Source organism: Zootoca vivipara, chromosome 5 (assembly GCF_965207765.1).
Source record: "Zootoca vivipara chromosome 5, rZooViv2.hap1.1, whole genome shotgun sequence".
Lineage (NCBI taxonomy): Eukaryota > Metazoa > Chordata > Lepidosauria > Squamata > Lacertidae > Zootoca > Zootoca vivipara.
In genome coordinates this window covers 70,558,778-70,583,538 of record NC_142588.1, presented here as the reverse complement: position 1 = coordinate 70,583,538, position 24,761 = coordinate 70,558,778, and the positions used below count along the sequence as shown (strand labels likewise).

The following is a 24,761-nucleotide window of genomic DNA, read 5'->3' as shown; positions in this document are numbered from 1 at the left end:
TTACAATATACTTCAACATTTCAGTGCAAGTGAATGACAGCAGTTTTGAGACAGTCTATTACACTCAAGTTATGCTATTTTTTAACACAAAAAATGAATTTTAAAACTCAATGAAAATGTAACTTAACAGTAGGCCAGTTATATTATCTATTCTGCATTCTATGCATGGCATAGCAGGTAAAGAACATCTCCACTGGCATTTTCCTATTTTATTAAAGCAAATGAAAACAGCCTACATTTGTAAGAGAAACACATATAAACACCAGAAAACAGAACAAATATGTAGGTCCATATTTATTATTTGGCTAAAATAAGAGGAGCCAATATTTTTGCGAACTTAGGGTTTTTTATATCTTCCCTGATTCATATATATTCTATTGCTTATATATTTTGTGCAATTTTCCAAATTCTAATCACATCTTTACAGAAGGGAATATAGGACTACAAAAATTCCTGGGCATTAATATTTTTGGTAATATTAGAAGACCATCTAAAATTGAAGCAATATACTAACAGGACTTAGGTTATTTATTCATCCCAATCTGTCCTAATTGACTTTTTAACAGAAATCAAATTCTGAAAATCTGATTATCTGAACCAACATGAAGGCAAATACTTACTGTTTTAATTCTTCTTTAAAAAGCTCCAAATTGCTCTTTTTCTTTTCTTTCTCCCCCTTCTTCAAAGGCTAATAACACAAGTTGAATATTCAGGAACACACAATGACTATTTTATCAACATCTCAAAGCAGTTTACAGAAAGAATAAAGCAGTAACATTATCAGTTAAAAAAAAGTTAAAAGCAATTGATTAAGATTTGAATTGATTAAGCAATTGAAAAGATTAAACCAGTGGAGGTCTGTTGGCAGGGTCTCACTTCTGTCAGCAACCATGCACAGCATTCTGCACTAACTGCAGCTTCCATGTGAAGCACAAGGGAAGCCCCAAATATAGCACAGTGCAGTATTCCGGCCTTGAAGTAACCAATGCATCAACTACTGTGGCTAAGCTTCTCCAGTCCAGAACAGTTATAGCTGTCTTACCAGTCATAGCTGATCAATTGCAAAAGCGCTGAGGCTACCTGGGCCCCCAGTGACAAAGCTGTATCCAGAAGCACCTTTGGACCACAAACATGCTCCTTCAGGGGGATGCAACCCAATCCAGGCTACACAACTGCTCGTTTCAAGGACACAGGAAAACACCTATGCAACCTACATCCTGTCAGGATTCAAGCTCAAAACTTATTCTCACTTCATCAATATCACACTTCAACACTAAAATGACTTGCAATTCAGCACGGAGAAGCTGCAATGCCATGTAAGAGCATTATGTATACGGGTATTTCAGTTGAAGAGGAGAGCCACCAATCACTTGCACCCCATCCCAAGACCTGCAGAAAGCCATGGGGTAATCCCTGAGCTTCTAACAACAGCCCTATCCTGTGCTGGCTGGTGACGAACAAGATGCCTTTCCTTATGTTTGGATAAAACGGGGGGAAGACACACTAGCCTTCAACTAGGATTTCACAACCTTGTTCCTCTTATTATTTATTTACTGAAACTATTATAATTAGAAAATGGCACATTCTTTCAGAAATGTTTCTTATATCAAAGACCACAAGAACTGATGCTATTTTAAATTTTGCACTGTTTATGCTTTAACAACTGTAAGTCACTTTGAGACATTTTATGTGGTAAACAACAAATAAATGTAATAAATAATGATAATAATATTGAGTATTTCACTTTTCCCAAGTAACACCAAAACATGGTTTGGCACTACAGGAATTTCTTGTTTGTCTTTTCTGCTTTATTCCATAATTTTCATCTACTGTACATCACTTTATAAGATTCACTTGAAAAACATAAGTAACTAAAATAGTAATTAATGTATTTTCAAAACAAGATATGGGGAAACAAAAAACCTGCAAAATCTAAACTTACTGGCTTTTTGGTTTCTATTATTAGAAGGGATGGAGGCCTCTCATTAGAAGATGATGATGATGATGACTGGCTCTGGCTCTGGCTCTGGCTCTGGCTTTTTTGATCTGCAAATCTTGATGAAGGTTTGTAGATTTTTCCTCGCTTCTCATCAGTTTCATGTTCTTCTGAAAGACAGGCTAATAGTTACTGAAAGATTCTATTTGAACACACTAGCAATGTGCCTTTTAACTTTCTCCCCTTCTAAACAGAGTTCCCCAACCCGCAATATCACAAACTGAGAAATGCACACCTTTCCAAAGGTGTTTTTTTTCTTTTGCCAGATTACATGGGAAGCAGGATGTTGCTGTTCAAAAATCTCTACTCTAAAGCCCCACTGGGCTCTCAAAATGTGATGCATGGTTTTAGGCGGAGGGGCATAACTATTGTGCTCCATGGTACTTCATCATTAGAAGGAAACATGTCAGAAATATTTCTTAATCTGAAACCCAAATATTTTAAGTAGGATAAAAAAATTAAGTAATCAAAGTGTTCTTTATAAATAATTCTATGTAGTATAGTGGCATATCTTACCTTTAGATGCATTAACAATACCTCCTCTGACAAACGTCTTCACTTTATTACCATCACTTCCTTCAAAGGCAGCAAGGAATTCTTCATAAATTTCTGCAGCTGCCTTCTCATCCTCCTACACCCACCAAAATGTTATGCAAGTTACTAATTCTGAGACATTTTCATGTTTATATTCATTTTTGTACCCATGCTAACCTGAACTACCAACAAAGGTTTAGGATGCAAATTATCTTGCCACTATACTTTATGCATTTATGAAGAGGAAGCTCGTAGATTTAAGTCAGCATTACTGGCTTGGATCCTAAACTGCTCTTCCTTTAGTTTAAGGAAGGGGGTTCCCATTAAGTCCTTTCTCCATTTGCAGCCTCCAACAACATATCCCATACCATGCCCAAGGATATCTCTGCATTCATGAGCAGACATTGAGAGAAGGGAAAATCTATAGCCAAATAAGAGATAATATAATACTGGCCAGATTGGATATCTTCAAAGTTGCAATTAACCTTTTTCAGGTGGCAATCGTTAGGAATTGTCATTTAATAATGCTTTCAGTTTTTTACATTTAAATGTAAGAAGTCTGCACTATTGAGATGCTTTGTCTTAAAAGTATTCCAATAAAAATATTTGTCATTAAATGAGCTTACGTATCCTCCCACACACACTATTTAAATATTTTTGCTTCTACTCCCTTTGGCCACTGGAAACACTTTTGATCCATCCAGGACACAATAGGAAGCATAACTAAAAAGGGACACCTTGTTACTAAGTCAAACATGCCAAGTCAGATCCAAATTGGTGATGACACTGGAAAACTTTCTCTAAAACCTACATCACCGACTACAAATAGAACTATGAGTATGAAGGATACAATCTTCATTTTCAAAGACTCCAATCTCAAGATAGAACTTGGGACTAATTAGAAATATAAAGGCTACAAAGAACTGAGACTACACAACCAGGACATGGTATAGCCTACTGCTGTGCCTGTCCCTGATGGCAGACATACTGGGGTGTTCATCCCCAATTAGTTAATTAGATTCGCTTGAACTTTGTTTATGACTCAGTTAGAAAAAAGGGACCCCCCAGGTTCATTATCACCAGGATTAAAAACAATAAACACCACACATAATAGCCAAACTGGGTTGAGAAGAAATTTGTATGCAAAGTGGGATCCTGTAGCCCAATCTAATCTTGGTTAGAACTTCCATCTTACTGGGCTAAACTTTTCTGTCTGAAATCCGTCCATTGGTTTAGAGAAACAGCTGTGTCCACAATTTAGATTTGGCAGCAAATGTTAACAAGATACAATTTTAAAAGAGTACAACAGGAGAAACAACACTAAGCTAAGTCAGTATTATCCAAATAAAAGCTTCCTGGTTTTATCAGCAATAATCTGTGAGTAACAGCAATATGTAGAACATATCCATCTGATTAAATAATAATAAAATAGTTCCAAAAGTATTACCTTCTTTTTCAATTCTTCCTGTTCTTTCTTGCTTAAAGTTCTCTTGGCAGCACTCATCTTGCCAATACTAAATGCTTTAAGTTTGCTTTCTAAAAGTGGCTGCAAAAGAAAAAAAATATTAATTTGATCATTAAGATTGGGATTTTATATGCATTAATTTATCCAGTAACACCCAAAGTGCTCTGGGAGGAAACGGAATTTCTAGATCCATTTCAATCAGGGTTTAGGTTCAGTTTTGGCACAGAAACTGTTTTGTTTGCCCTGTACGATGACGTCGGGAGAGAGACAGGGGAAACGTGTCCCCATCTAGACAGGAATAGCCTAACATCTGCCATCTGTGCTCTAGTAGCCTGTGGGTTAGATTACTGCAACACATTATACGTGGGGCTGCCTCTGAAGACAGTTCAGAATCTTCAGCAGCCAGGTTGCTCAACGGGGCAATGGAGTTTGAGCATATAATGTCAATCCTGGCCTGACTGCATTCACTGACAATTCAAAGTGCCATGGTGGCTCCCCACTTGTGGAATGCTCTCCCCAGAGAGGCTCACCTGGCACCTTTGTTAAGTATCTTTAGGCACCAGGCAAAAACATTCCTCTTCTCCAAGGTCTTTGGCAGCGTAGTAAGTCCTCCTCACAGTTAGAAGGATCTAATAGGTGGGGAACCTGGACTTAGGGGCAACACACCTCTGGCACCAGGAAGACGGAGAGCTTGTGCCTGTGACACTGCCCAAAAACTCCACATTTTCCTGGGATGGGGTGAATATGAAAAGGCTGAAAAGCAATTTGCACTACTGGAAATCAGCAACGAAGCTAGGCAACTGCTAAAGACTAGGATTCTTACAGGTAGAAAAACCGTTAGTCAAAGGCACAAGACAGATATCAGGAAGATATAAAGAGAACAGACAGAAGAATATGTTTGGGTAGGGAAGGGCTGGGGGTTTACAAGCCAAGTGAAGTTTGAGAAGGGGGAGGCAGAACAGTAGAAAAATCATAGGCTATAGAAGGGATGGGGAAAGGGTTCAAAGATTAGGTGAATTTAAGTTTATATTAAGAGATCGGATGTAGGGTGGCATACAAATTTAATTAAAAACAACAACAAAGTATGTTGTGCTTTTGAGAAGATCCGTATCTCAAAGCAAGGTCTATATCAATTAGCACGGTCTTTAAAATATGTTTTACAGAACACTTCTGCAGGCCATTGTACTATATCCAACATGTAGTACAACTGGCAAAAAGCCCACTTTGGGAAGGGAATGAACCAAAGTAACAATAATCATTTTTAAAAAGACAACAGCTCATACATATCAATTGGTGAGGACAACAGGAACAGCTTTGTTAAGATTTTTGCTCATCCACCTTGAGACTTACATGATTCTCTGGAGATCCAGTTACACGTGTTGTATCCGGCACCCTGGCCTAAAAATGAAGGATATACAAGATTTACATTCTGGAGGCATTTAATTGGTTGTCAACACATTTTACACCCATAAATAATCAATTTTCTTTTGAACTACCTTCACCATCAACTCAAAACTCAGGTTTGACCATTCTGGAAAGAATTTTGAAAAATACAGTCATCTCTCTACTCCAAGGATTCTAAAATGAGCTCAAATTCTATAAGTAAAGGGCAATATACTTTTAAAAGGAGGGGCAATATTCTTCAAAATAATCTGACTTATTTTTAACTGCACATGTAGGATCTCCGATACAGGACTTTCCTTCACTTTGCAAGGCTTTTCAGCAATAATCCTGAAGTTGTCTACTCCAGGTAGTCCAATGTGACTATCTTATTTCCAGCTGCTGATCCAGAAATTCCTTTATCTACCTCATATGTAATCCACTTGCTATAAATAACATAACATTTTAGTAAAATTTTATATTCTCTATTTTCATTGACCAAACTCCAATCTGCTATTCAGACCCTGGAAAGAAACCACATAATTTCATTGCAGAATTTAATCAGTAGCTTTATTGCTTTGTTTCTTGAATGATTTAGCTTTCAAATACTGATTTTAAAGGAGTTGATTAAATTATGCAATGAAATTATGTGGTTTCTCTCAAATTAGTATTCAAAAGCTAAATTCATTCACAAAGGTCAAAAAGAAACAAAACAAAGCAATAAAGTTATGATCCAAACACCTGCCTAGGTTCAATTTTAGTCTATTCGTTTTGATCAATTGAACTCTATACTGTTTATTAAGGTACCTGCTATTTGAGACAGAATGAGTTTTATGGTTCATTGGATCCTTGCCCCAAATTCTCAAAACAAGTCTATTCTGCCATGTTATGAAGAAAACCATTTGTGAACCTCAGTCTAACTTCCTTATTCAATAAATATGTAAACACTGGAAATAAAGTAATAAGTGAAACTGAATCACAACCTGGTAATTCATTTTCTAATACAAAAAACTATCTAACTTTATTGAAAGCCGAGCACAGGTAGAAAACTGATTTTATTAGTATCTAGAAAAGAAGGAGGTTTCAGAGACCATCATATTACTATTGTTCAGTTCCCATACAATTAAAATAGCAACCAATAACAATTTCTCATTGATTTTAACAGGCTGAATTTCACTGATTTTACTATGTTGTTTGTGGGACTTGAGAGCAGCTCTCTCAATGCATCTGCATACAATGCAAGTGGAAGCCTTTCCCTCTTAAAATAAAGGCAAGAATATTACATTTCCTTTACTGTACAAGTAATATTTGGATAGATAGATTTTGGGTGGGGGGGAGCTTGCCAGTGTTTTCTACAGAAATAATCCAGTTGAAGACCATATTCCAGGCAATGGCTGAGATTCCAAAAGATGCTCAAACACACATAAGGGACTTGCGCTAGGTAAGTGAAATTCATTATCTTCTCCCCTCTTGAAATAGCTGAGCCCTATCCTGTACCACAAAGTACTTTTGAAACTGTTTAGTTTGCCAAAGGCAGTTTGCCAAATGATGTAGCAGGGTAGGTTACAGGGTGGTGAGAAAAAGGAGATAAAGGCTTGGGTTTCAGCTTCACAGTTATTGAATTGGGGTGAATAAGGTAGATTTTACTCAATTCCAAACTGTGCAGTCTGCTTAAATCATTACTGCTCTATATTTCTTCAAACTGTCCCAATATTTTAGGGAAACTTGCTTTCCCATAGAAAGTACATCAACTAAAATCACTTGAAGGAAGGTGGATGCTCTGCAACATTTGGTCAGTTTTTAGACATAATAATTCCTGCTTCATAAATGATTGTTTTATGAAGTCACTGGTGATTCTCACTACCACTACCAAACTGTAGCGTGGGGGTAGCCAACTTGGTGCCCTTCAGATGTTGGAAGTACAGTTTCCCTCTGCCCCAGTCATTATGACCAACAATCAAGGTTGATTAGAATTGAACAACATTGACTATCTGCATCCTAGTGAACCAAGTCCTTTCTCTGTATATTAAACTTTTAACCTGCAAATGTAATAAGAGCTTGAGCAGAGCTGGCAACACTCCTCTCAGGCGGCCACTCCACTTGCTCATAAAACATTCAAAAACTAGTGCCTGAATTTGCTTTACTTTCTGTTCCTTTCCTTTTTTTGTATCGTGTCTGTGAAACTGTAAGAGTGTTTCTTAAATATTTGTATACAATCTAGAAAAGTATAGGTGCTTTATAATTTTTTTAAAAAAGTAGTGCCACAACACATTTTCCCAGTGCTGCCGATTATTTTATTACTTGATTTAGAACAAGGACAGCCAATGTGGTCCCCTCGAGTTAATACATTGTTGGGCTACCATTTCTGTCACCCCGACTACTGGCCAAGCTGGCTGAGGCTGATGGGAGTTCAACAACATCTAGAGGAGTCTGTTGGCTACCATTATTTAGATGGCTCTTGATCTCCAATAATGCATACATAATCCTCAAACATACAAGCAAAACAAAAATAACTACATGAATATATGACTGAGAATATATGTCAAACAATTCATGTATAAAAAGACAATGGAAACAACTAGCTGAAGCCACATTGTTCAATGTGGTTGTGTACTTTTGATGTTAAATTTATTGTTTATGACTACTTTTAGTTTTGTTATGTTTGTAATTATTTGATTTTTTAAATATATATGTTGCAGGCTGCCTTGAGCATGTTTTGAACTTTGGAAAGGCAGTATACAAATAAAATGATTAATTGGTCCCAACTTAAAAGATGCATAAGCTATCACCTCAGTCGAAACAAAAAATAAAATATAATTTTCCCCCCTTCCAGTAGCACCTTAGAGACCAACTAAGTTTGTCATTGGTATGAGCTTTCGTGTGCATGCACACTTCAGGTATCTGAAGAAGTGTGCATCAGACCAACATGGCTACCTACCTGTAACTATCACCTCTGTACCATCCTATATAATAAACATCATTTAATTCCAGAAACACAGTTAAGGTGGCAGCACAAAATCCTGGGAAGTATTTCTATCTATACCTAAAACAAGCAACTTTTGGGGAACAAAATCAGTCAACAAAATTCTGAAACATAAGTAAGGAGGAAGAAACTGCTCTAGAACAGCTTTAACATATCAAATAAGGAAGGGCCATTTCACTCAAGTCTATATCCCTACCTATTCCCCCCCCCCATGTAACAAAAAGCCTTGTACCTGTACATCATAACGTACTTTGTGGTGTGTAAATGCAATGAAAAGCCAGTCATGAGAATTGTGCAGCCTTGTTAGCAATGATTTACTGTTTAATCATTTCTGCCATTTTTAAGTATTGCATCTCCTTCGTGACAAAGTACGAACATTCAAAATAAACTACAGTACTGTACTACACTGTTAGCTATCTTAAATGGCCCCGTGTCGCAAAAGGCAGGACACTTATGTGTCAATATTACCCAAGTAAAATGACCGCCAGGATGCATAAACTGAATGTTTATGCGGTTCGGAGGTGAAGGGGGTGCTCACAAGCATGGATCACACACACCAGACCTCCCTCTCTCTCCAAGCACACGAGCGCTTAAAAATGGGGAGGGGAAGTTAAAAGTCCACACCGAGATAAACTCCCAATAATAATCAATGCAGAATGGAATAGTGACCGATATACACCCCACGTTTTTGCAGCCTTTTCCGAAGAGACGGTGTATCGGAGGAGCGGGAGAACGAAAAAACAGAAGCAGCTCTCTCCCGGAGAGAAGGGAGAATTAAAAGAAAAATGTGTAAGGAAACGGAGGCGACAGGGCCGCTCCGCTTGCTCCCCGCTATAACACCCCCCCCCAATCCGTCGGCCTCGCACTGCCACCGGCTGAGCTGGGAGGCGGGAGAGACTAGGCCGCGAAGCCAACCGAGCTCGCTTCCTCGCCGGCCTGCGCACCACGTCCCGCAGCGACGGCACGCACGTCTCCAGGCCGGCTCCCCGCGTTCACCCACCGGCACTTGCCCGCCTGCCCCCCTCGGACCACGCGGAGCCGCCGACTCGGCCCCAAGAGCGGCCTCACCTTCGCACTGGCCTTCTGCGAACCGCCTGGCGTCTTGTCCGCCATCTTGATTCTGTTCCCCTGCTCGAGCCTCAGCGGCGGGAAATCGAGCGCCGACTCTACGGATCTAAAGAGAGAGAGATTCTAAGGCCGGAAGGAACGGCGGCGGCGGTGGCGAGGAGGAAGGGCAAGGCGCGGCGAGCCGATAGCCGAGCGCGAGATTTCGGAAGGCGAAAAAAGGTTGGGCAAAGGAGGAAGCCTAGCTCCGCCTCGCCTGCAGGGCATAAGGCAAGAGAGAGGGCGCGTTGGCGCGCATGCGCGGAGAAAGGGCTTGCTTCGAATGGGGTGTTTTTTTAAAAAATCTATTGACGTCTTGTCAGCTTGGCATGTGCAGCAAACGGTGATCCGGTTCCGGACACTCAAGTCGCCCAGAGCCCGCCGACCCATGAGCCCAGTTGAGGCTAATTAAGTAATGCATAACGAGTGTGTGTGTGTGTGTGTGTGTGTGTGTACTGTGTGTGTGTGTGTATGTATGTCTGTATATACATTATGCAGGGATATATTCACACTGAAGTGTGCATGCACACGAAAGCTCATACCTATGACAAACTTAGTTGGTCTCTAAGGTGCTACTGGAAGGAATTTTTATTTTATTTTTTGTTTCGACTACGTCAGACCAACACGGCTACCTACCTGTATCCAGTCATACAGTAATGTGTATAATAATAAATAGCGTTACGGGACAGAACTTTCGGACAGATTTTTATTTCAGAGATAATGTGAGTCAAAGAAGAGCTGTTGAAATCCTAAACTGGCGCCTTGGAGACAGTTCTGGGATGAGGGCAAACAGATTAAATCTAAGAAAACACAAGGTGCTGTAGGTTCCAAGATGCCCAGCTGTAGAAGGCTTGTAGGTGGGGCGGCACTCGCCTTGAAAGACCACGTGTGCCGTTTGGAGGGCCTCATCGCTGCCTGGGAAATACCACATGGCTTTGGTAGCCAGGAGTGCGTTTTTCCAGCTTTTGGCTGGCATGTGAATGACTACTGTAATACGCACTGCAGATGAGCTCGAAGATGGTCCAGAGTCCTGTTGGGGGAAAGCTTTGGTGCATTTATAGGCTCAATTTAAAGTGCTGTTTTTAATGTTTAAAGCTCTAAATGTTTTGGACCGAAGCTGGCTTCACCTACGCTATCCTGCCTGCATAATGAAGTTGGGTGGACTGTGACTATTTCCTTTTTGTTTTATTGGTCTTTTTATCTTTGAGAAGACTAGGTGGTTTTATCTCTTACTTGTGTGCTTCATGTACTGCATTGTTGTAAGCCACTTTGAATGGGCACTACCTGGAAAAGCAACCCAGAAATATTAAGGAAAAAACCATTAAGCTAACAACCACCACATCTTGTGGCAGAAAATTCCATACATTAATTATTGCGAGCCACCTGAGATGTCAGCTACGTAATCAAAAGGCCCAGGAAGTTGTACATTGTCCAAGGTCTTGTACAAAGACTTGGTACAATCATGTATTAGTCATAGAATTGTAGGGTTGGATGGGACCCAAAGAGTCATGTGAGTCCAATCCCCTGCAATGCAGGAGGTTGGACTAGATTCAGAAAGAGAAAACAAACAAGTTACAATCCATAGACTACTGCAGATCCTCCAAGTGTCCCTATTTTCCAGGGATGTCCCTGATTTAGAGAAGCCTCTCCATTTTCTGATTTGATCCTGGAATGTCCCGCTTTTCCTTAGTATGTCCCTATTTTCATTGGAGAAATGTTGGAGGGTGTGTAATTATCCAGCCCTTGAGGCATCTGATGGCAATAATGTAGTGTATACGCAAGTTGTTGTTTTTTTTAAAGTTTAATGTTTTATTATGTTTTTACATATGTTGGGGGAAGTCTAAAGCACTGAACCTCTTTGGCTTGCCGGTCAGAATTTTAGCGGTTCGAATCCCCGCGACGGAGTGGCATACTCTTAAGAGCCATCACGCAGATCATACTTACATTAAGACCAATCAGTTCAGTGGGCCAAAATGAAAAAGGTGCAAATAGCATTTTCACTGGTGGCCCCATCTTTGTAGACCTTTCTTCCTCCACCAAAGTACATTTGACCACCACTTTAGCCATTTCAGAATGGGCCTTAAAAAGCTTTTTGTTCTAATTCATTTTTTTATTAATGTGGGGCTAGATTTTTCAGCCACCACTGCTTATGATTGTGTATTATGTTTTCTGTGTATTGCTGATCTGAGTTTAAGTTGGTCTATGCTGCTGTTCTAGTTTTAATATTTTTTTTAAAGTCAGCTTTCTCTCTCTTTTTTGTATTGAGTGTTATGTTATTTCTGTGAGCTGCATTGGGAGAGCTTTCCAGCCTGGAAGGGTGGGATAAAAATACACTCAAGTGCTGAAACCTGCAAAAAAAAAAAACCCAACAACAACAAATAGGCAATATATGGAAGAAGAAAAAAGCCCACATCATATTTGGTTCAGAGTGGTGCAGCTGTCGTATCAAAGGAATGGAAGAAATCTCCAGAACCCTAGAAGTCTGGACCTTTTGAAACAACTGTGGATATAGATGTGCAGTATGTACATCATATAAAGATAAGTCAGCTGCCAGGCCTCACATTTCCAGTGGCATGGTCTAAAACAGGGGTCTGCAACCTTTAAGACAAAAAGAGCCACTTGGACCCGCTTCTGAAGAAAAAAAAAACTGGGAGCCGCAAAACCATTGCGACATTTAAAACAAATATAACACTGCATATATTGTTTCTTAACTTAATGCTATATATACAGGATCGTGCAGTCAGCTGTCAATCTGAAGAAAAAAAGGACTTTCACTTAACAGTTCTTGTGCTCAGGTCTTGCTTGTGGGTTTCCCACAGGCGTCTGGCTGGCCACTGTGAGAACAGGATGCTGGACTAGATGGGCCATTGGCCTGATGCAGCAGCCTCTAAAGAACACACTGTTCTCCACTCCCAGCCTAGTTCCCTGACTCCATTTCTAAAACTGTCCAAAGGGGTAGCGGCTTCCTAGCATGCCTAGATGTAAGCCCCTCATCCTATACAGGCTGCCACCCCTGCTTGCTCCACTCGCCATCCCCTTTGCCAACCCTATTTCCCCCACAGCTCACCAAACCCTGCCCCCTTTACACCTAACGGTCCTAACCGAAACCCACCTCTCTTTGCACCTCACCCAGCCCCTCACCCATCTCCCTGCCTGAAGTCCCTCCCCTCCCTGCTTGGCCCAAGCCCCATGCCTTTTCAAAAGAGGGGGAAAGTGCTTCAGAAAGCAGTTTGCCAGACAGCTGTTTTCATATGAAATTAAGGTTGCAAACTTCTTTCACCACTCCTGCTCCTTTGAGCAACAGTCTGGCCTGGCAGAAATTAACAATCAATACTGTAGAGGTGTTGTTGTTTTTTCACAGCACAGAGATAGCTTATGATTCATTTCCTCTGTATGTCGGGTGCAGGAATTGTTTAATAATAAGAACCAGTTGCTCTTTACAGTTTGATGGGTCAGTGCGTCTGGCTGTTAACCACAAGGCTGGTGGTTCGAGCCCACCCAGGGATGGCTCACAGCTGTGGGCAGGATTCCTGCATTGCAGGGGGTTGGGCTAGATGACCCTCGGGACCCTTCCCATTCTACAATTCTATGATTGTATGAAATAATCCTTTAACCAAATATTAAGTGATGCTTTATTGCATTCTCTGGATTTTTAATACAGCTGTTCCATGCTCAAAACTAATCCAGTTACAGAGCAGGAAAAAAGGCATGGAAGAGTATTCCCTTTTCCAAAGGGAAGGAGGGGGGAAAGGCAGAGCGGGCGAAGAGGGCGGGGCACACACACAAACCACAGGGGAGCAAGTAGAGGTGGGGAAGTGTAGAACGCTGGCTGTGTAAAGCAGCCTTTGTCAACCTGGTGCCCTCCAAGAGACTTTGAATCAGCACCAATCAGCAAGAGATTTACTGTATTGAAGTATGTATTGAAGGGGGAGAGAGCTGATATTGCAGCTATAGAACAGAAGCAAGCAAAAAAGGGGGGTGAATGAAAGAACAGTGCTCAAGAATGTGAAGGGTAGGTTTATATTGTAGCAGAGCAGAAAGAAGAACTTATTCAAGCTCCAGTTCTGACATGCAAGGAAAGGGGGCAGGGGAACAAACAGTCTCTCTCTCTCTCTCTCTCTCTCTCTCTCTCTCTGTGTGTGTGTGTGTGGCAAAGGGGGGCAGAGAGAAGAAGGATGCAATGAGGATGGGGGGGGATAGATGAAAAGGAGGACCAGTTTGAGAGGGAAACACCGTGAGGGGGGGAGTGAAGCGAAAACTGAAAATCCTAAAAGGAATTTGGGGGGAGGAGGAGGTGTGGGGAAAGAGAGAGAAGCATGGGGAAAGGGGTGGAAAGAGAAAATAAAAGAGAAAAGTCACTATCAGGTTTGGATTGGAAAACAGCCTTGCATCCTGTGGAATACACTTCAAATGGTAGATCTTGTTAAAGGAAACCACTTTTTTATCATTCAAACAAAAGGTCAAAACACCCCAACATTTAATTGTTATTTCCTCCATCCTGTCATCAAAAGGGGGCAGGAAAAAGGACCTTATACATTTTATGAATGAGTAACAGATGGGACTCTAAGACTGAGGAAACCCCTTTTTCAGCTCCTGACTTCAAAGGTGCTATGTGTTTACACTTTCAATTGACACTCTCAATTGGGAGAGATCAGATAAGACAATAGGTGTGCATTCCAAACCCGCTGATGTTACAATGGACTGATCAACGAAAAGCAGCCAGCAAGGAGGCTTTACTTTAACAATTAATATAAAATTGAGATTTTAACCGATTCACAAAATTCCAGTGCCAGCTCCCCTCTGCTACACAGAACTCATAAATAAAGCGAACCAAGAGCACTCGACCACCCTCCTACCCCTCTTTCCCCCCTAGGAAAGAGACGAGCCCCCACCCCTTACACACCTCTCCCGCTCGCCCCACCTCCGCCTCCCGAGGAGGCGGCAGCAGCAGCAGCAACAACACCATTTCAGCGGCTCCTCAAAAGCTGCCCTTTCTCGCAGCCCCGCCCGCCTCTCTCTTTCCCAGCAAGCGTGTCTCTTTAACCCTATCAGGGCTGGGCTATCCGTGCCTCCGTCACCCAACTCTTCCAGCCTCGGCAAGTCCACCATTTCGGAGCCGGCGAGTAGGAAGCCCCGATAGGGTTAAAGAGGCTGCGTGAGCCAGGCAGGGGCAGAGAGCCACGGCAAAGCTGTAAAGGAGCCGCATGCGGCTCCGGAGCCGCAGGTTGCCGACCCCAGGTCTAAAAGATTGTGCTCATCCATGCCACATTTTTGCATAAACATGTTTTAAAAGTCTTTAAAGACTGTTCTGTGGGGTTGCTCACCACTAGGGGGTGCAATCAACACATTTTTCTAAAGGAAAGGATGAACAATATAGTACTGAAATCTATTCATAGAAGATAACAATGTGTCATATACACCTAAAGGCAACATACTATATACAGTGGTACCTCGGTTTATGAACACAATTGGTGCCAGAAGTCTGTTCATAAACTGAAGCGTTCATAAACTGAAGCGAACTTTCCCATTGAAAGTAATAGAAAGTGGATTAATCCGTTTCAGACGGGTCCGCGGAGTACTCAACCTGAAGCGTACTTAACCCGAAGCATGGGTGTAATTGGTTCCAGAAGTCTGTTCATAAACTGAAGCGTTCATAAACTGAAGCGAACTTTCCCATTGAAAGTAATGGAAAGTGAATTAATCCGTTCCAGATGGGTCTGCGGTGTTCGTAAACCAAAAATTCGTAAACCGAGGAGTTCATAAACCGAGGTTCCACTGTACTCTGAAACACTGGCTTACTCTTAAATTGATTTGTTTGTTTATCACCATGCCTTTGTCTGCCTAAAATGATTCACAGGCAGGCCCTTTTTTAGTGGGAGGAAGGCAGTGCCTCACCCAGAGGGTGATCAACATTGACAAACTGTATACTTGGGGTGGGGTGGGGGTGTTGTTCCAACTGCCTTAAAGCAGAAGGTGATACGTCTGCTCCTGAAAACACCCTTCCTGCGCGCAGAGGGCTTTCTCAACTACCACCCAGTCTTTAATAGCCCCCTTTTGGGGTAAGGTGCTTTGAGTGATAGCAGTTTGGCTGCAGACACATTTGGAGAAAGTCTGGTTTCAGACTAGGGGTGCCAACTAGAATAAAATATTGGAGGGGGGGTAGGGGCAGGTTAGCGCCACTCTGAATAATCAATCACATGACATGGTGCACACACACCTTTTGAATGGCAATGCCCATTAACTTTGTGGGAGTGACCCCCCTCAAATATTATACTGGGGAGTTGCAGGATTTGGCTCCTATGATTCAGGCCTGGGTTTGGCATGGAATTGGCCCTGATCGCCTTGATAGATAACCTTTGATGGAGCAGCCAGGGGAGTGCAAGCCTACTGCTCCTGCTGCTGCTGCTGCTGCTGCTGCTGCTGCTGCTGCTGCTGCTGCTGCTGCTGCTGCTGCTGCTGCTGCTGGATCTTTCAGCCGCTTTAGATACCATTGAGCATAATATCCTCCTGGACCATCTCTATGGGTTGGAAGTTGCAGGCATGGTTTTATGGTGGTTCCGCTTCTACATGCATGATGGTAGCAGACAGAAGCACTGGAGAACTACATGCTTACATCTTAGCAGCAATGCTGTGGGGTGCCGCAAAGCACTATTTTGTCCCCAGTCCTATTTAAGATTTATATGAAGCCCTTGGGAACAATTCATGAGGAGGTTCAAGGCACAGTGTCATTAGCGTGTTAATGATACTCAGCTCTACTTTTCTATTAAATCGGAGTCAGGAGAGGATGAACTGAACCAATCTTACCAAAGCAGTTTGAAAGCATACCAGTGCAAGTAGACAAATAGGTACCACTCCGGTGGGAAGGTAAACGGTGTTCCTGTGCACTCTGGCACTCATCACAGTGTCCCGTTGTGCCAGAAGCGGTTTAGTCATACTGGCCACATGACCCGGAAAGATGTCTGTGGACAAACGCCAGCTCCCTTGGCCTGAAAGCGAGATGAGCGCCACAACCCCACAGTCGCCTTTGACTGGACTTAACCATCAAGGGGTCCTTTACCTCTTGCTTTTACTAAGACAGGATCACTGTGGGCAAGTGGTTCCCAGGTCCAGGAATTGGGGGTCTGCCTGTTCTAGTTGAGGTTGCACTCCCTGTGAAAGAACTTGTATGCAGTTTAGGGGTGCTCTGGGAGCAGTCGTCGTCTATGGAGGCCCGGGCACCTTTAAAGAGCATGTATCACCAGGTTCAGCTGGTGCATCAACTGTGCCCTTTTCCGGACAAGGATAATTTGACCACTTACATTGGTAAGGGGATTCCTCTTTCTCCCCTTCACAGAGTTCCCTGGGAAAGGACTGGTTGTTAATCCACTCTGGGAATTGGAGCTCTGTGAGGGGAATGGAGGGGTGTCTCTTAACAACTCTCAGCACCCTTAAGAAACTAATAGCGTGGAAAAGCCAGCCCTAGACCTTTGAAACCTGCCCTTGTTTCCCTACTTATGCATTTCCATTCCATTTCTATCCCGCCTTTCCTCCAAGCTCAAGATTGTGTACATTATTCTTTCCCTCCCCATTTGAGCCTTACAACATCCCTGTGAGGTAGGTTAGGCTGGGAGACTGTGACTGGTCCAAGGTTACTCAGTGAACTTCATGGTTAATTGGGGAACTGAACTCCCAAGTCCGACCTAGTCTAACAGTAATGCCACACTGGCTCTTAACTTTATGCTACACTGGCTGTTGGGTCTATGGTTAATCCAGTCCTCTTTTATGGGGACAGAGAGTAATCTGTGTTAATTCATTCTTTTAAAATGTGGTCATTGCAGCATTTTTGTCTTCAGCAATAACACAGCCGACCTGACAGGGGAATAGGGCACTTGCTTCCCACTGGATTCCTGCTAACTTCTAGGTGGCCCCTCCATCTTTCACAGCAGAACTGACACACAGTCTCATCCTCTGCTTTGCTTCTTTATTTATGATCTGGTTCTGAGCCAAAGGGGGCCCAGCCAGAGGCCATACTTTAGAAGCAAAACACCGTGAACTAATCTGGTCCATAGTAGATGCATGCAGAGAAGTAAAAGGCCAAACAACAGGAGCGGGGAGCCTAGAGTTCTGCTCATGAGGTGAATAAGAAGCATTTAAGGTAAGATGTTTGGTTTGGGGAGAAGAATGAGAAAATGACGGTGTCCATGTGGAAGCAGGAATGGTTGCAGAGTCTACAGTGCTTTCAGCTGTTATCTTCGGTCATAGCCCATTCATTTTACCCCACTTCATTAATCCTTTTTAATTATCCACCTCATTAACTAAAACCAACTGGTGTGTGTGTGTGTGTGTGTGCGCGCGCGCGCATGATTTCAGCTTCTGTGCACTTTCATAATGAATAATCTTTGCCAAATCACAAGCAGGGTGGTATCAGGGAATTCATTGAAAAGGGAAAGGATGGCAGAGATTTAGCTGGAATCTGAAAGGTCATCCCCCTAACAATTGATTCCATATGGAAGTATATCCCTGAATTTGTGCTATTTATAACCCAATGTGGCACAGCTGTTTTCCGGTATACATTAGCAGCCACTGAATGATACCACTCAGTATGGCAGGTCTTTTGCACTGGAGATCTTTCAAAGATGCTTATGACGGTGCCTCGGTGTTGACAGTGGGGTAAAAGAGACTAAATTTTTTAATGCTCTTAATTTTGTAACTGTTTTAACTGATACATTTTAACATCAATTGGAGCTTTTGTTAATCAAGTTGCATATAAATGAAATAAATAAATAAATAGTGAAAATACGGCACCTTTATTTGATCTTGACACTTGAAAGGATGGCATTTAGCAGCAGGCTCATGCTTATCTTGGTTGTCTTGCACAACCAAAATAAACCCCACAAACTGCTTTCAATGGTAAACATAATGTATAGCTGCCACTCCAGTGACTGGTGATTTCAATACGGTAAGCTTATTCTGAAAACCAGGGATGAATCTCTCAAGTCACTCTGAGGGCCAGCAAGTGGGGAAATTGCTAATGTCTTAACGGTAAGGTTATTTTTTAAACCTAATATCACTTTCCTCAGCACCCCAAAATGTACTCTGTCCATTCTCTCCTTTTCTTTCTCCTCTTTTTCTGTCTTCCTTCTGCACCCCATAGGGCAGGTTATGATGCAGATTTATATATTTACTAGCTGGCCCTGCCATGCGTTGCTGTGGCTCAGTCTGTTAAATGGAGACTCAGAGTCCCCCTTCAGATTCCCCTCACCTTCAGAGTCCCCCTGTTTTACACGTGTTCTGTTTACGCAGGTGAATCCCTGTGACTCCCCCCACCCTGTCCTGACCCATTATGTATCATGCCCCCTCTTCCCCCCACCCCCAGTTCATCCCTGTGACTGGTCCCACCGTGTCCTGACCTATCCCGTCCCCTCCTCCCCCCAGCCAACACCAAGGCTAGTCTGTAAAGGCTTCAGCCTAGTATGTAAACGGGAGCCGAGGTGCTGTTGAGAGGGAAGGTTTTATAGATGCAGTACCAGTGTAGCTGCCACTAGAGGGTGCTGGTTTGCAACCTGGTTCTTTTCCCAGCATGCACTTTTGGCTGAGTGGTGTGTTCTGGAACAGGGTTTTGGGGTTTTTTATGTGGCCCAGGTGTGACATTTGTCTTTGCAAACTTCTAAGATCCTTCGGACATTCGCATGGGACGTTGTGTCCGAATTTGAACGCAATCAGTCAAGCGGTTTTGGAGAACAGTGGAGACCCACCCACATGCCCTTTTTAAATTTTTATATATATAGATATTAAAAATAGTCCCATCCCACTTTATAGCCCCAGAAGGCTTTCATAGCAGCTTACAAAAGATTCTCACAATAAAATCACACTCAGATCTAGTAGAAATCTGGTAGAAGAACGGAAAATTCACAGTATCAAGGCAGCATTTCCTGTTCATTTCCTTGTCATACCAGGCAACAGTTCTCGCAAAAATCCTCTGAGGCCAAGTAGCTGGACCTGGCTCATCCCATGATGGAAACAGTCTTCCCTTACTGACAGTTGCTGGTTGCCAGGCAACAGCATCAAACTCTGTACCTCCATCTGTTGTTTTGCTCATTTCCTGTTGCCCTACCCATCACACTCACCCTATCTCAATAACCCCCACATTTTTTCTATCCTTCACCACAGATTTCTCTAAATCCAACTATGACTTTCCTCCTGCGCTTCATAACTTTCCCTTTGCTATGTCCCTTCACAACTCCCTTTGCAACCCTAATTCCTTTTTCCTTTGGTTGATTAGTTTAGTTATTATTTTTGGTGTTTTTCTGCCCCCTGCTCCCACCCCCAGTCTCTCTTCCAGAGAGGGAATCTCAGCCACCAGTGGACTGTGCAGAATAGCCAGCTACAAACAACAGACTGGGGGGGGGGGGGAAACAGAGCTGGCCCATGACATTTTGGCACCCGAGGCAAATCACAAAATGGGCCTTTTCTGGGAAAGAAGGGGGAGTGAAGAAAAATTGGGAGGGGGGAATAATGATCAACAAGGGGGAGTAAAGATCGACATTGGGAACAAGGGAGGGAATCAAGTCAACCTCACCCAGCAGTTGAACTGGTAATCTAAGGCCTTCACAGGGAGAAATGGGTCTGCTCTGAATCATGCCCGGTGGGTACAGAGCCCAGGGTACCCGTGAAGGCAGCCCCCACCATTTCTTCCCTAAGGGTGGGAGGAGACCAGCAGTGTCCCCTATTCACCGAGAGGCTGCTGTGGAAATGGCATGGGGGTGCGAAGGTGATGGCAGATCTAGCCTCTGAGGAACATGCTACAGGTGACAGATTCCTTGGAGGTCAGATCTGGTGGCCCATTACAGGCGGCAACCTTGTGACTGCTTTTGGAACTGTCTGAAGCAGGCTTCTTCAACCTCGGCCCTCCAGATGTTTTTGGCCCACAACTCCCATGATCCCTAGCTAGCAGGACCAGTGGTCAGGAATGATGGGAATTGTAGTCTCAAAAACATCTGGAGGGCCGAGGTTGAGGAAGCCTGGTCTGGAGGATACTTGGTCCCAGGAAACGTGAAAATCCAACAATGCTTTAGAAGGCTAGGAGAAAAGAATTGGCTAGCCAATGCATGTTAAGATGTGGCCTTTCCTCTGCTAAATAATATGAAGGTTTCTACACCATAGAGATAATATTGCAGTTGCAAGACATCGGGACTATATGTTATTAAACCACACATGGGATTGGCTTTTAATTAGGCTGTTTAATTACATACAAGGGACCCAGGTGGCACTGTGGGTTAAACCACTGAGCCTAGGGCTTGCTGATCAGAAGGTCGGCGGTTCGAATCCCTGTGATGGAGTGAGCTCCCGTTGCATGGTCCCAGCTCCTGCCAACCTAGCAGTTCGAAAACACGTCAAAATGCAAGTAGATAAATAGGAACCGCTACAGCGGGAAGGTAAACGGCGTTTCCATGTGCTGCTCTGGTTTGCCAGAAGTGGCTTTGTCATGCTGGCCACATGACCTGGAAGCTATACGCCGGCTCCCTCGGCCAATAATGCGAGATGAGCGCGCAACCCCAGAGTCGGTCACGACTGGACCTAATGGTCAGGGGTCCCTTTACCTTACCTTTTAATTACATACAAGTTGAGGGCAACTAAGTTTAGAAAATTTGGCTGGGGGTGTGTCACACAAATATGCCTGTTTAACCACATTTATATATCAGGTGTGCATAAATTAATTTATCTTTTTTAACAGAATTATTAGTGTTATTTCACCAGAAAGAAAAATATCATAGAACTCTTGGAAATGGGCCGCTTTCATTTGGAAAACGAACTTGCCTGCAGTTATCCCAAGTCTTATAAAAGGCAGAAGAGGTTATTTACATAGCTGCCAAGTTTTGCCTTTTCTCGTGAGGAAGCCTATTCAGCATAAGGGAAAATCCCTTAAAAAAAGGGATAACTTGGCAGCTATGTATTTAGCAAGTAATAAGTGATGAGTAACAGCATCTGGTTTTTTTCCATTTTAAAAACTGCATATATAAAAAAAAAACCACAACAACCCCAAACCTCATCATGTTATACTTGAATAAACATTTTTGAGGTGGACATTCTTTTTTTCAGCTGATCCACCACAAGTTCAAGGTTACAAGGTTGAAATATGTAACTGTTCAGACTTCTAAATATGTGATGCCCTACAGTATGAATCATTTATTTTACTACTACTATTCAATATTTAACTAGCTCTAGCAGCATGTAACATGCTGACCATGCACTAGACCAGCATATGTCAAAAAAATAGTTTATGGGAAATGCAAAAATCCTAAGAGAAGCTACTCATGCAGCACAATGCTAGGTGTGTTTATTCAGAAGGAAATCCTACAATGTTCAGTGGGACTTACTGTCTAGTCAACGTGCTTTGAACTGCAGCCTTAATCAGTGCTGTGAAAACACTTCTGCACCTGTAATGAAAAATCATAAACTGCACTCCCCCCATTCTGGGCAGTACCATATTTTTCGTTCCATAAGACGTGCTTTTTCCCATCCTAAAAAGAGGAGTTGTCTATGCGTCTTGTGGAGCGAATGTGTGGTCCCTGGAGCCGAATTGCCCAGGGGCTAAAGGCAGATCGTGTGTTTTGCTTTTTTAAAAAGAAAGAGCTAAAGGCTAACAAGAGGGAAAGAGAACCAGCTCAGCAGCTGATTGCAAGAGATCAGGGAGGGAGATAAGAGAGCTAGCTCCCTTCCCGGCCCCTCCCGGCCCCTTGCCTAGGCCTCAATTGTTGTCAGCAGAGGGAGACATGTGACTGGCTGATTAGATTATCTGTCTGGAAACTGTAGAAATGAGTCCCTTTCCTTGAGAAGCTGCAGAACTGTGAGTTGAACCCCATAAAAACAGGATTTTTTTCCCTTTGCAAGGAAACTCAGCAACTTTGAGGTGATCCTAAAAAATTGGAGCTTCCCCCTTTGCAAAAAAGTTGCACAACTCTGAGCTGAACCCCCCCCCCCAAAAAATTTGGCTTTCCCCCTTTGCAAAAGAAGCTTCCTATGGAGCGAAAAATGTGATGCCTCATTTTATAAATCAGGGGTGATTAACCTTTTTATCTGAAGTCTGCATTGTCACAAGATAATTTCTCAGGGACCACATGTTGGTGGTAGGCAGGGCCAGAGCTGACAGTGGGTGAGCCACCCACCTTTCCCACACACACTCTGCCATACCTTTCTGCTTCTCTGTCTTCCTGCCACCCACTTCTTCTTGCCCATTGGACTGCTGGCTGAGAGGCATATCCCCCTTCCAAAGGTCTGAATTGTTTGCTTGCAGAGCATTCCCCCTCTCCAGTTTTAATTGATTTGATTGGGTATCTCCATGTTTTCCACCTATTACCCACTATCTCTCCCTCTGCCCCCCCCATATGAAATTAGGTCAAAGGCTGCAGGACACCCCCCCGTTATTTTGCTTGATACCTAGTGGCGATTAGAGGTAGGAAAATTACACTCTTTGCAGATTTTTTTAAAAAATGATTGCTTTGATTTAGCTTGTGGAAGGGTTGGGCGCAGTCAGGGGTGCAATTCAACCAGGACACCATGCACTTTAGACCATATTTTGGAAATTGTCCATTTCTGTGTCCTGCACATCATGTGGCTGGTGAATATGACCCTCCCCTATTGAAATGCTATCCCTGCCCACTGTTTAGGATTCCATTCTTGCTTGGTGTGGTTGTATCCACAGTTAAGATGAACTAGCTTACTTGCGTGATCACCATTTCTTCCACCTTCTTCTATATGGCGGTGACATCACACATCCGCAAGCATTTCTGCAATGTGTTTCTCCTAGCTGTTCAGACATTAACAGGCTATTTCTGCCCCATTTTTGTCCCAAAATATACACATAGGCGAGATAAGAGGTAGGTCAGAAGCTTTTAGAATGCATTTATGTCTTCAAAGTTGCTAAAACCATCACAATATGGAAAGTAAGCAACGTAGCTTTTACAGACACATGTTATGAGCGCCCAGAAATGCTGCTGTTGACAAGTGAATGCTGACAACCCCAGAGAATAGGGTGGCCATGTGTCTTTCCTTACAGAGAGCTGTCCTCTGTTTGAAGGGTTGTCCAGTATTCAAATCTGGCTTAAAGATAAAGATGGGAGAACAGAGACCTTGATGTTGCCCATCAGTAGCTAATACCTGGACAGCAAATGGGGGAAGACTGTAGCTCAGTAGCAGAGCACCTGCTTTGCATGCAGAAGATCCCTGGCATCTCCAAATATGGCTGGAAAAAGACTCCCATCTGGAACCCTGGACCGCTGGTGTAAGTCAATGTAAACAGTACTGACCTAGAAGGACCAATGGTTTGATACAGCATAAAGGCAGATTCCTATGTTCCTTTTATTTAAAAATAATTTTTATTTATTTCAAGTGTTAAAAGCCATACAAATTTGCAGAAACACAAAAGATTTACAAAAGCACATAAAGGAAATTGGTACATCTCCCTTTTACATATAAAGAAATCCACATTTGAGAGAGAAAAAAGAAAAAAAGGAATGTCAAGTGTAAAGGAAATAAAATACGAAGGAAAGAAAAAGGAGGGGATTGAAACAAAAACAATTATATAGGGAGATTATATAGGAAGAAAAAGAAAAAGAAGAAAAAAAAACAGCGTTCTTCCAATCATATCCTGTGTAAGTTATATACACCCATTTAAGTTCACACTTAAGTTATTATCAACATTTCCTTATCCTTTTGAATTTTGACATGGTTCAATTCTATTCTGCTATCGGGATTTGGCTATTTGGTTAAATTTATATAATCTTCAAAGATCCTCCACTCCTTTTTTACTTTTTGCTTTGTTTGACCTCTAATTCTCCCAGTAGTTTTAGCAAGCTGTGCATATTCCTTCATTAAGATTTGCCAATCTGTTATATTTGGTACATCTTTGTTTTTCCATTTTCTAGCGATAAGGACCCTCGCAGCTACAATACCATACATAAGTAATGTTCTACTTGCATCTTTGATATCCTCTGGTATTATATTCAGCAGAAACAGTTCTGGTTTCTTTATGATCTTACACTTCAACATTTTCTTTAACTCTTCATAGATATTATTCCAAAATTTATTTATTTCTGGGCATCTCCACCACATGTGCATTTGGGTCCCTAGGCAGATTCCTATGTTCCTGACTGAGCAAGCACACAGGCCACCTGCTTGCAGGTTTCCCCAGTATCGTGAGATGCACGCGGTGTTTATATTTAAAGTAATTATGGAAGCATCCAAAGCCCAAGTTCCTCCTGGATTAATGGAGTTTGGAATAGGCAGTTTTCCAGCTGAGCTGGAGCTCGCCCAGCTGGAGT

General features: G+C 42.5%; 1 protein-coding gene across 12 annotated transcripts in view; it reads right to left on the bottom strand.

Annotated features, from left to right (window-relative positions):
- U2SURP (U2 snRNP associated SURP domain containing) overlaps nt 1-9,499 on the bottom strand; it is a 35,427-nt gene extending 25,928 nt beyond the window's left edge. For 6 of the 12 annotated variants that reach the window (XM_035132769.3, XM_088669090.1, XM_088669098.1 and 3 more), the window contains exons 1-6: nt 9,427-9,499; nt 5,346-5,393; nt 3,978-4,076; nt 2,513-2,627; nt 1,943-2,106; nt 621-688 (exon numbers count right to left, since the gene is read on the bottom strand). In XM_035132769.3, the coding sequence (XP_034988660.1) occupies nt 621-688; nt 1,943-2,106; nt 2,513-2,627; nt 3,978-4,076; nt 5,346-5,393; nt 9,427-9,471 (539 nt within the window). In that variant the 5' untranslated portion in view covers nt 9,472-9,499. The remainder of the gene's footprint in view (nt 1-620; nt 689-1,942; nt 2,107-2,512; nt 2,628-3,977; nt 4,077-5,345; nt 5,394-9,426) is intronic. The other 6 variants (XM_035132771.3, XM_088669093.1, XM_088669095.1 and 3 more) reach the window with 1 other exon arrangement.
- Nucleotides 9,500-24,761: the final 15,262 nt, after the last annotated feature.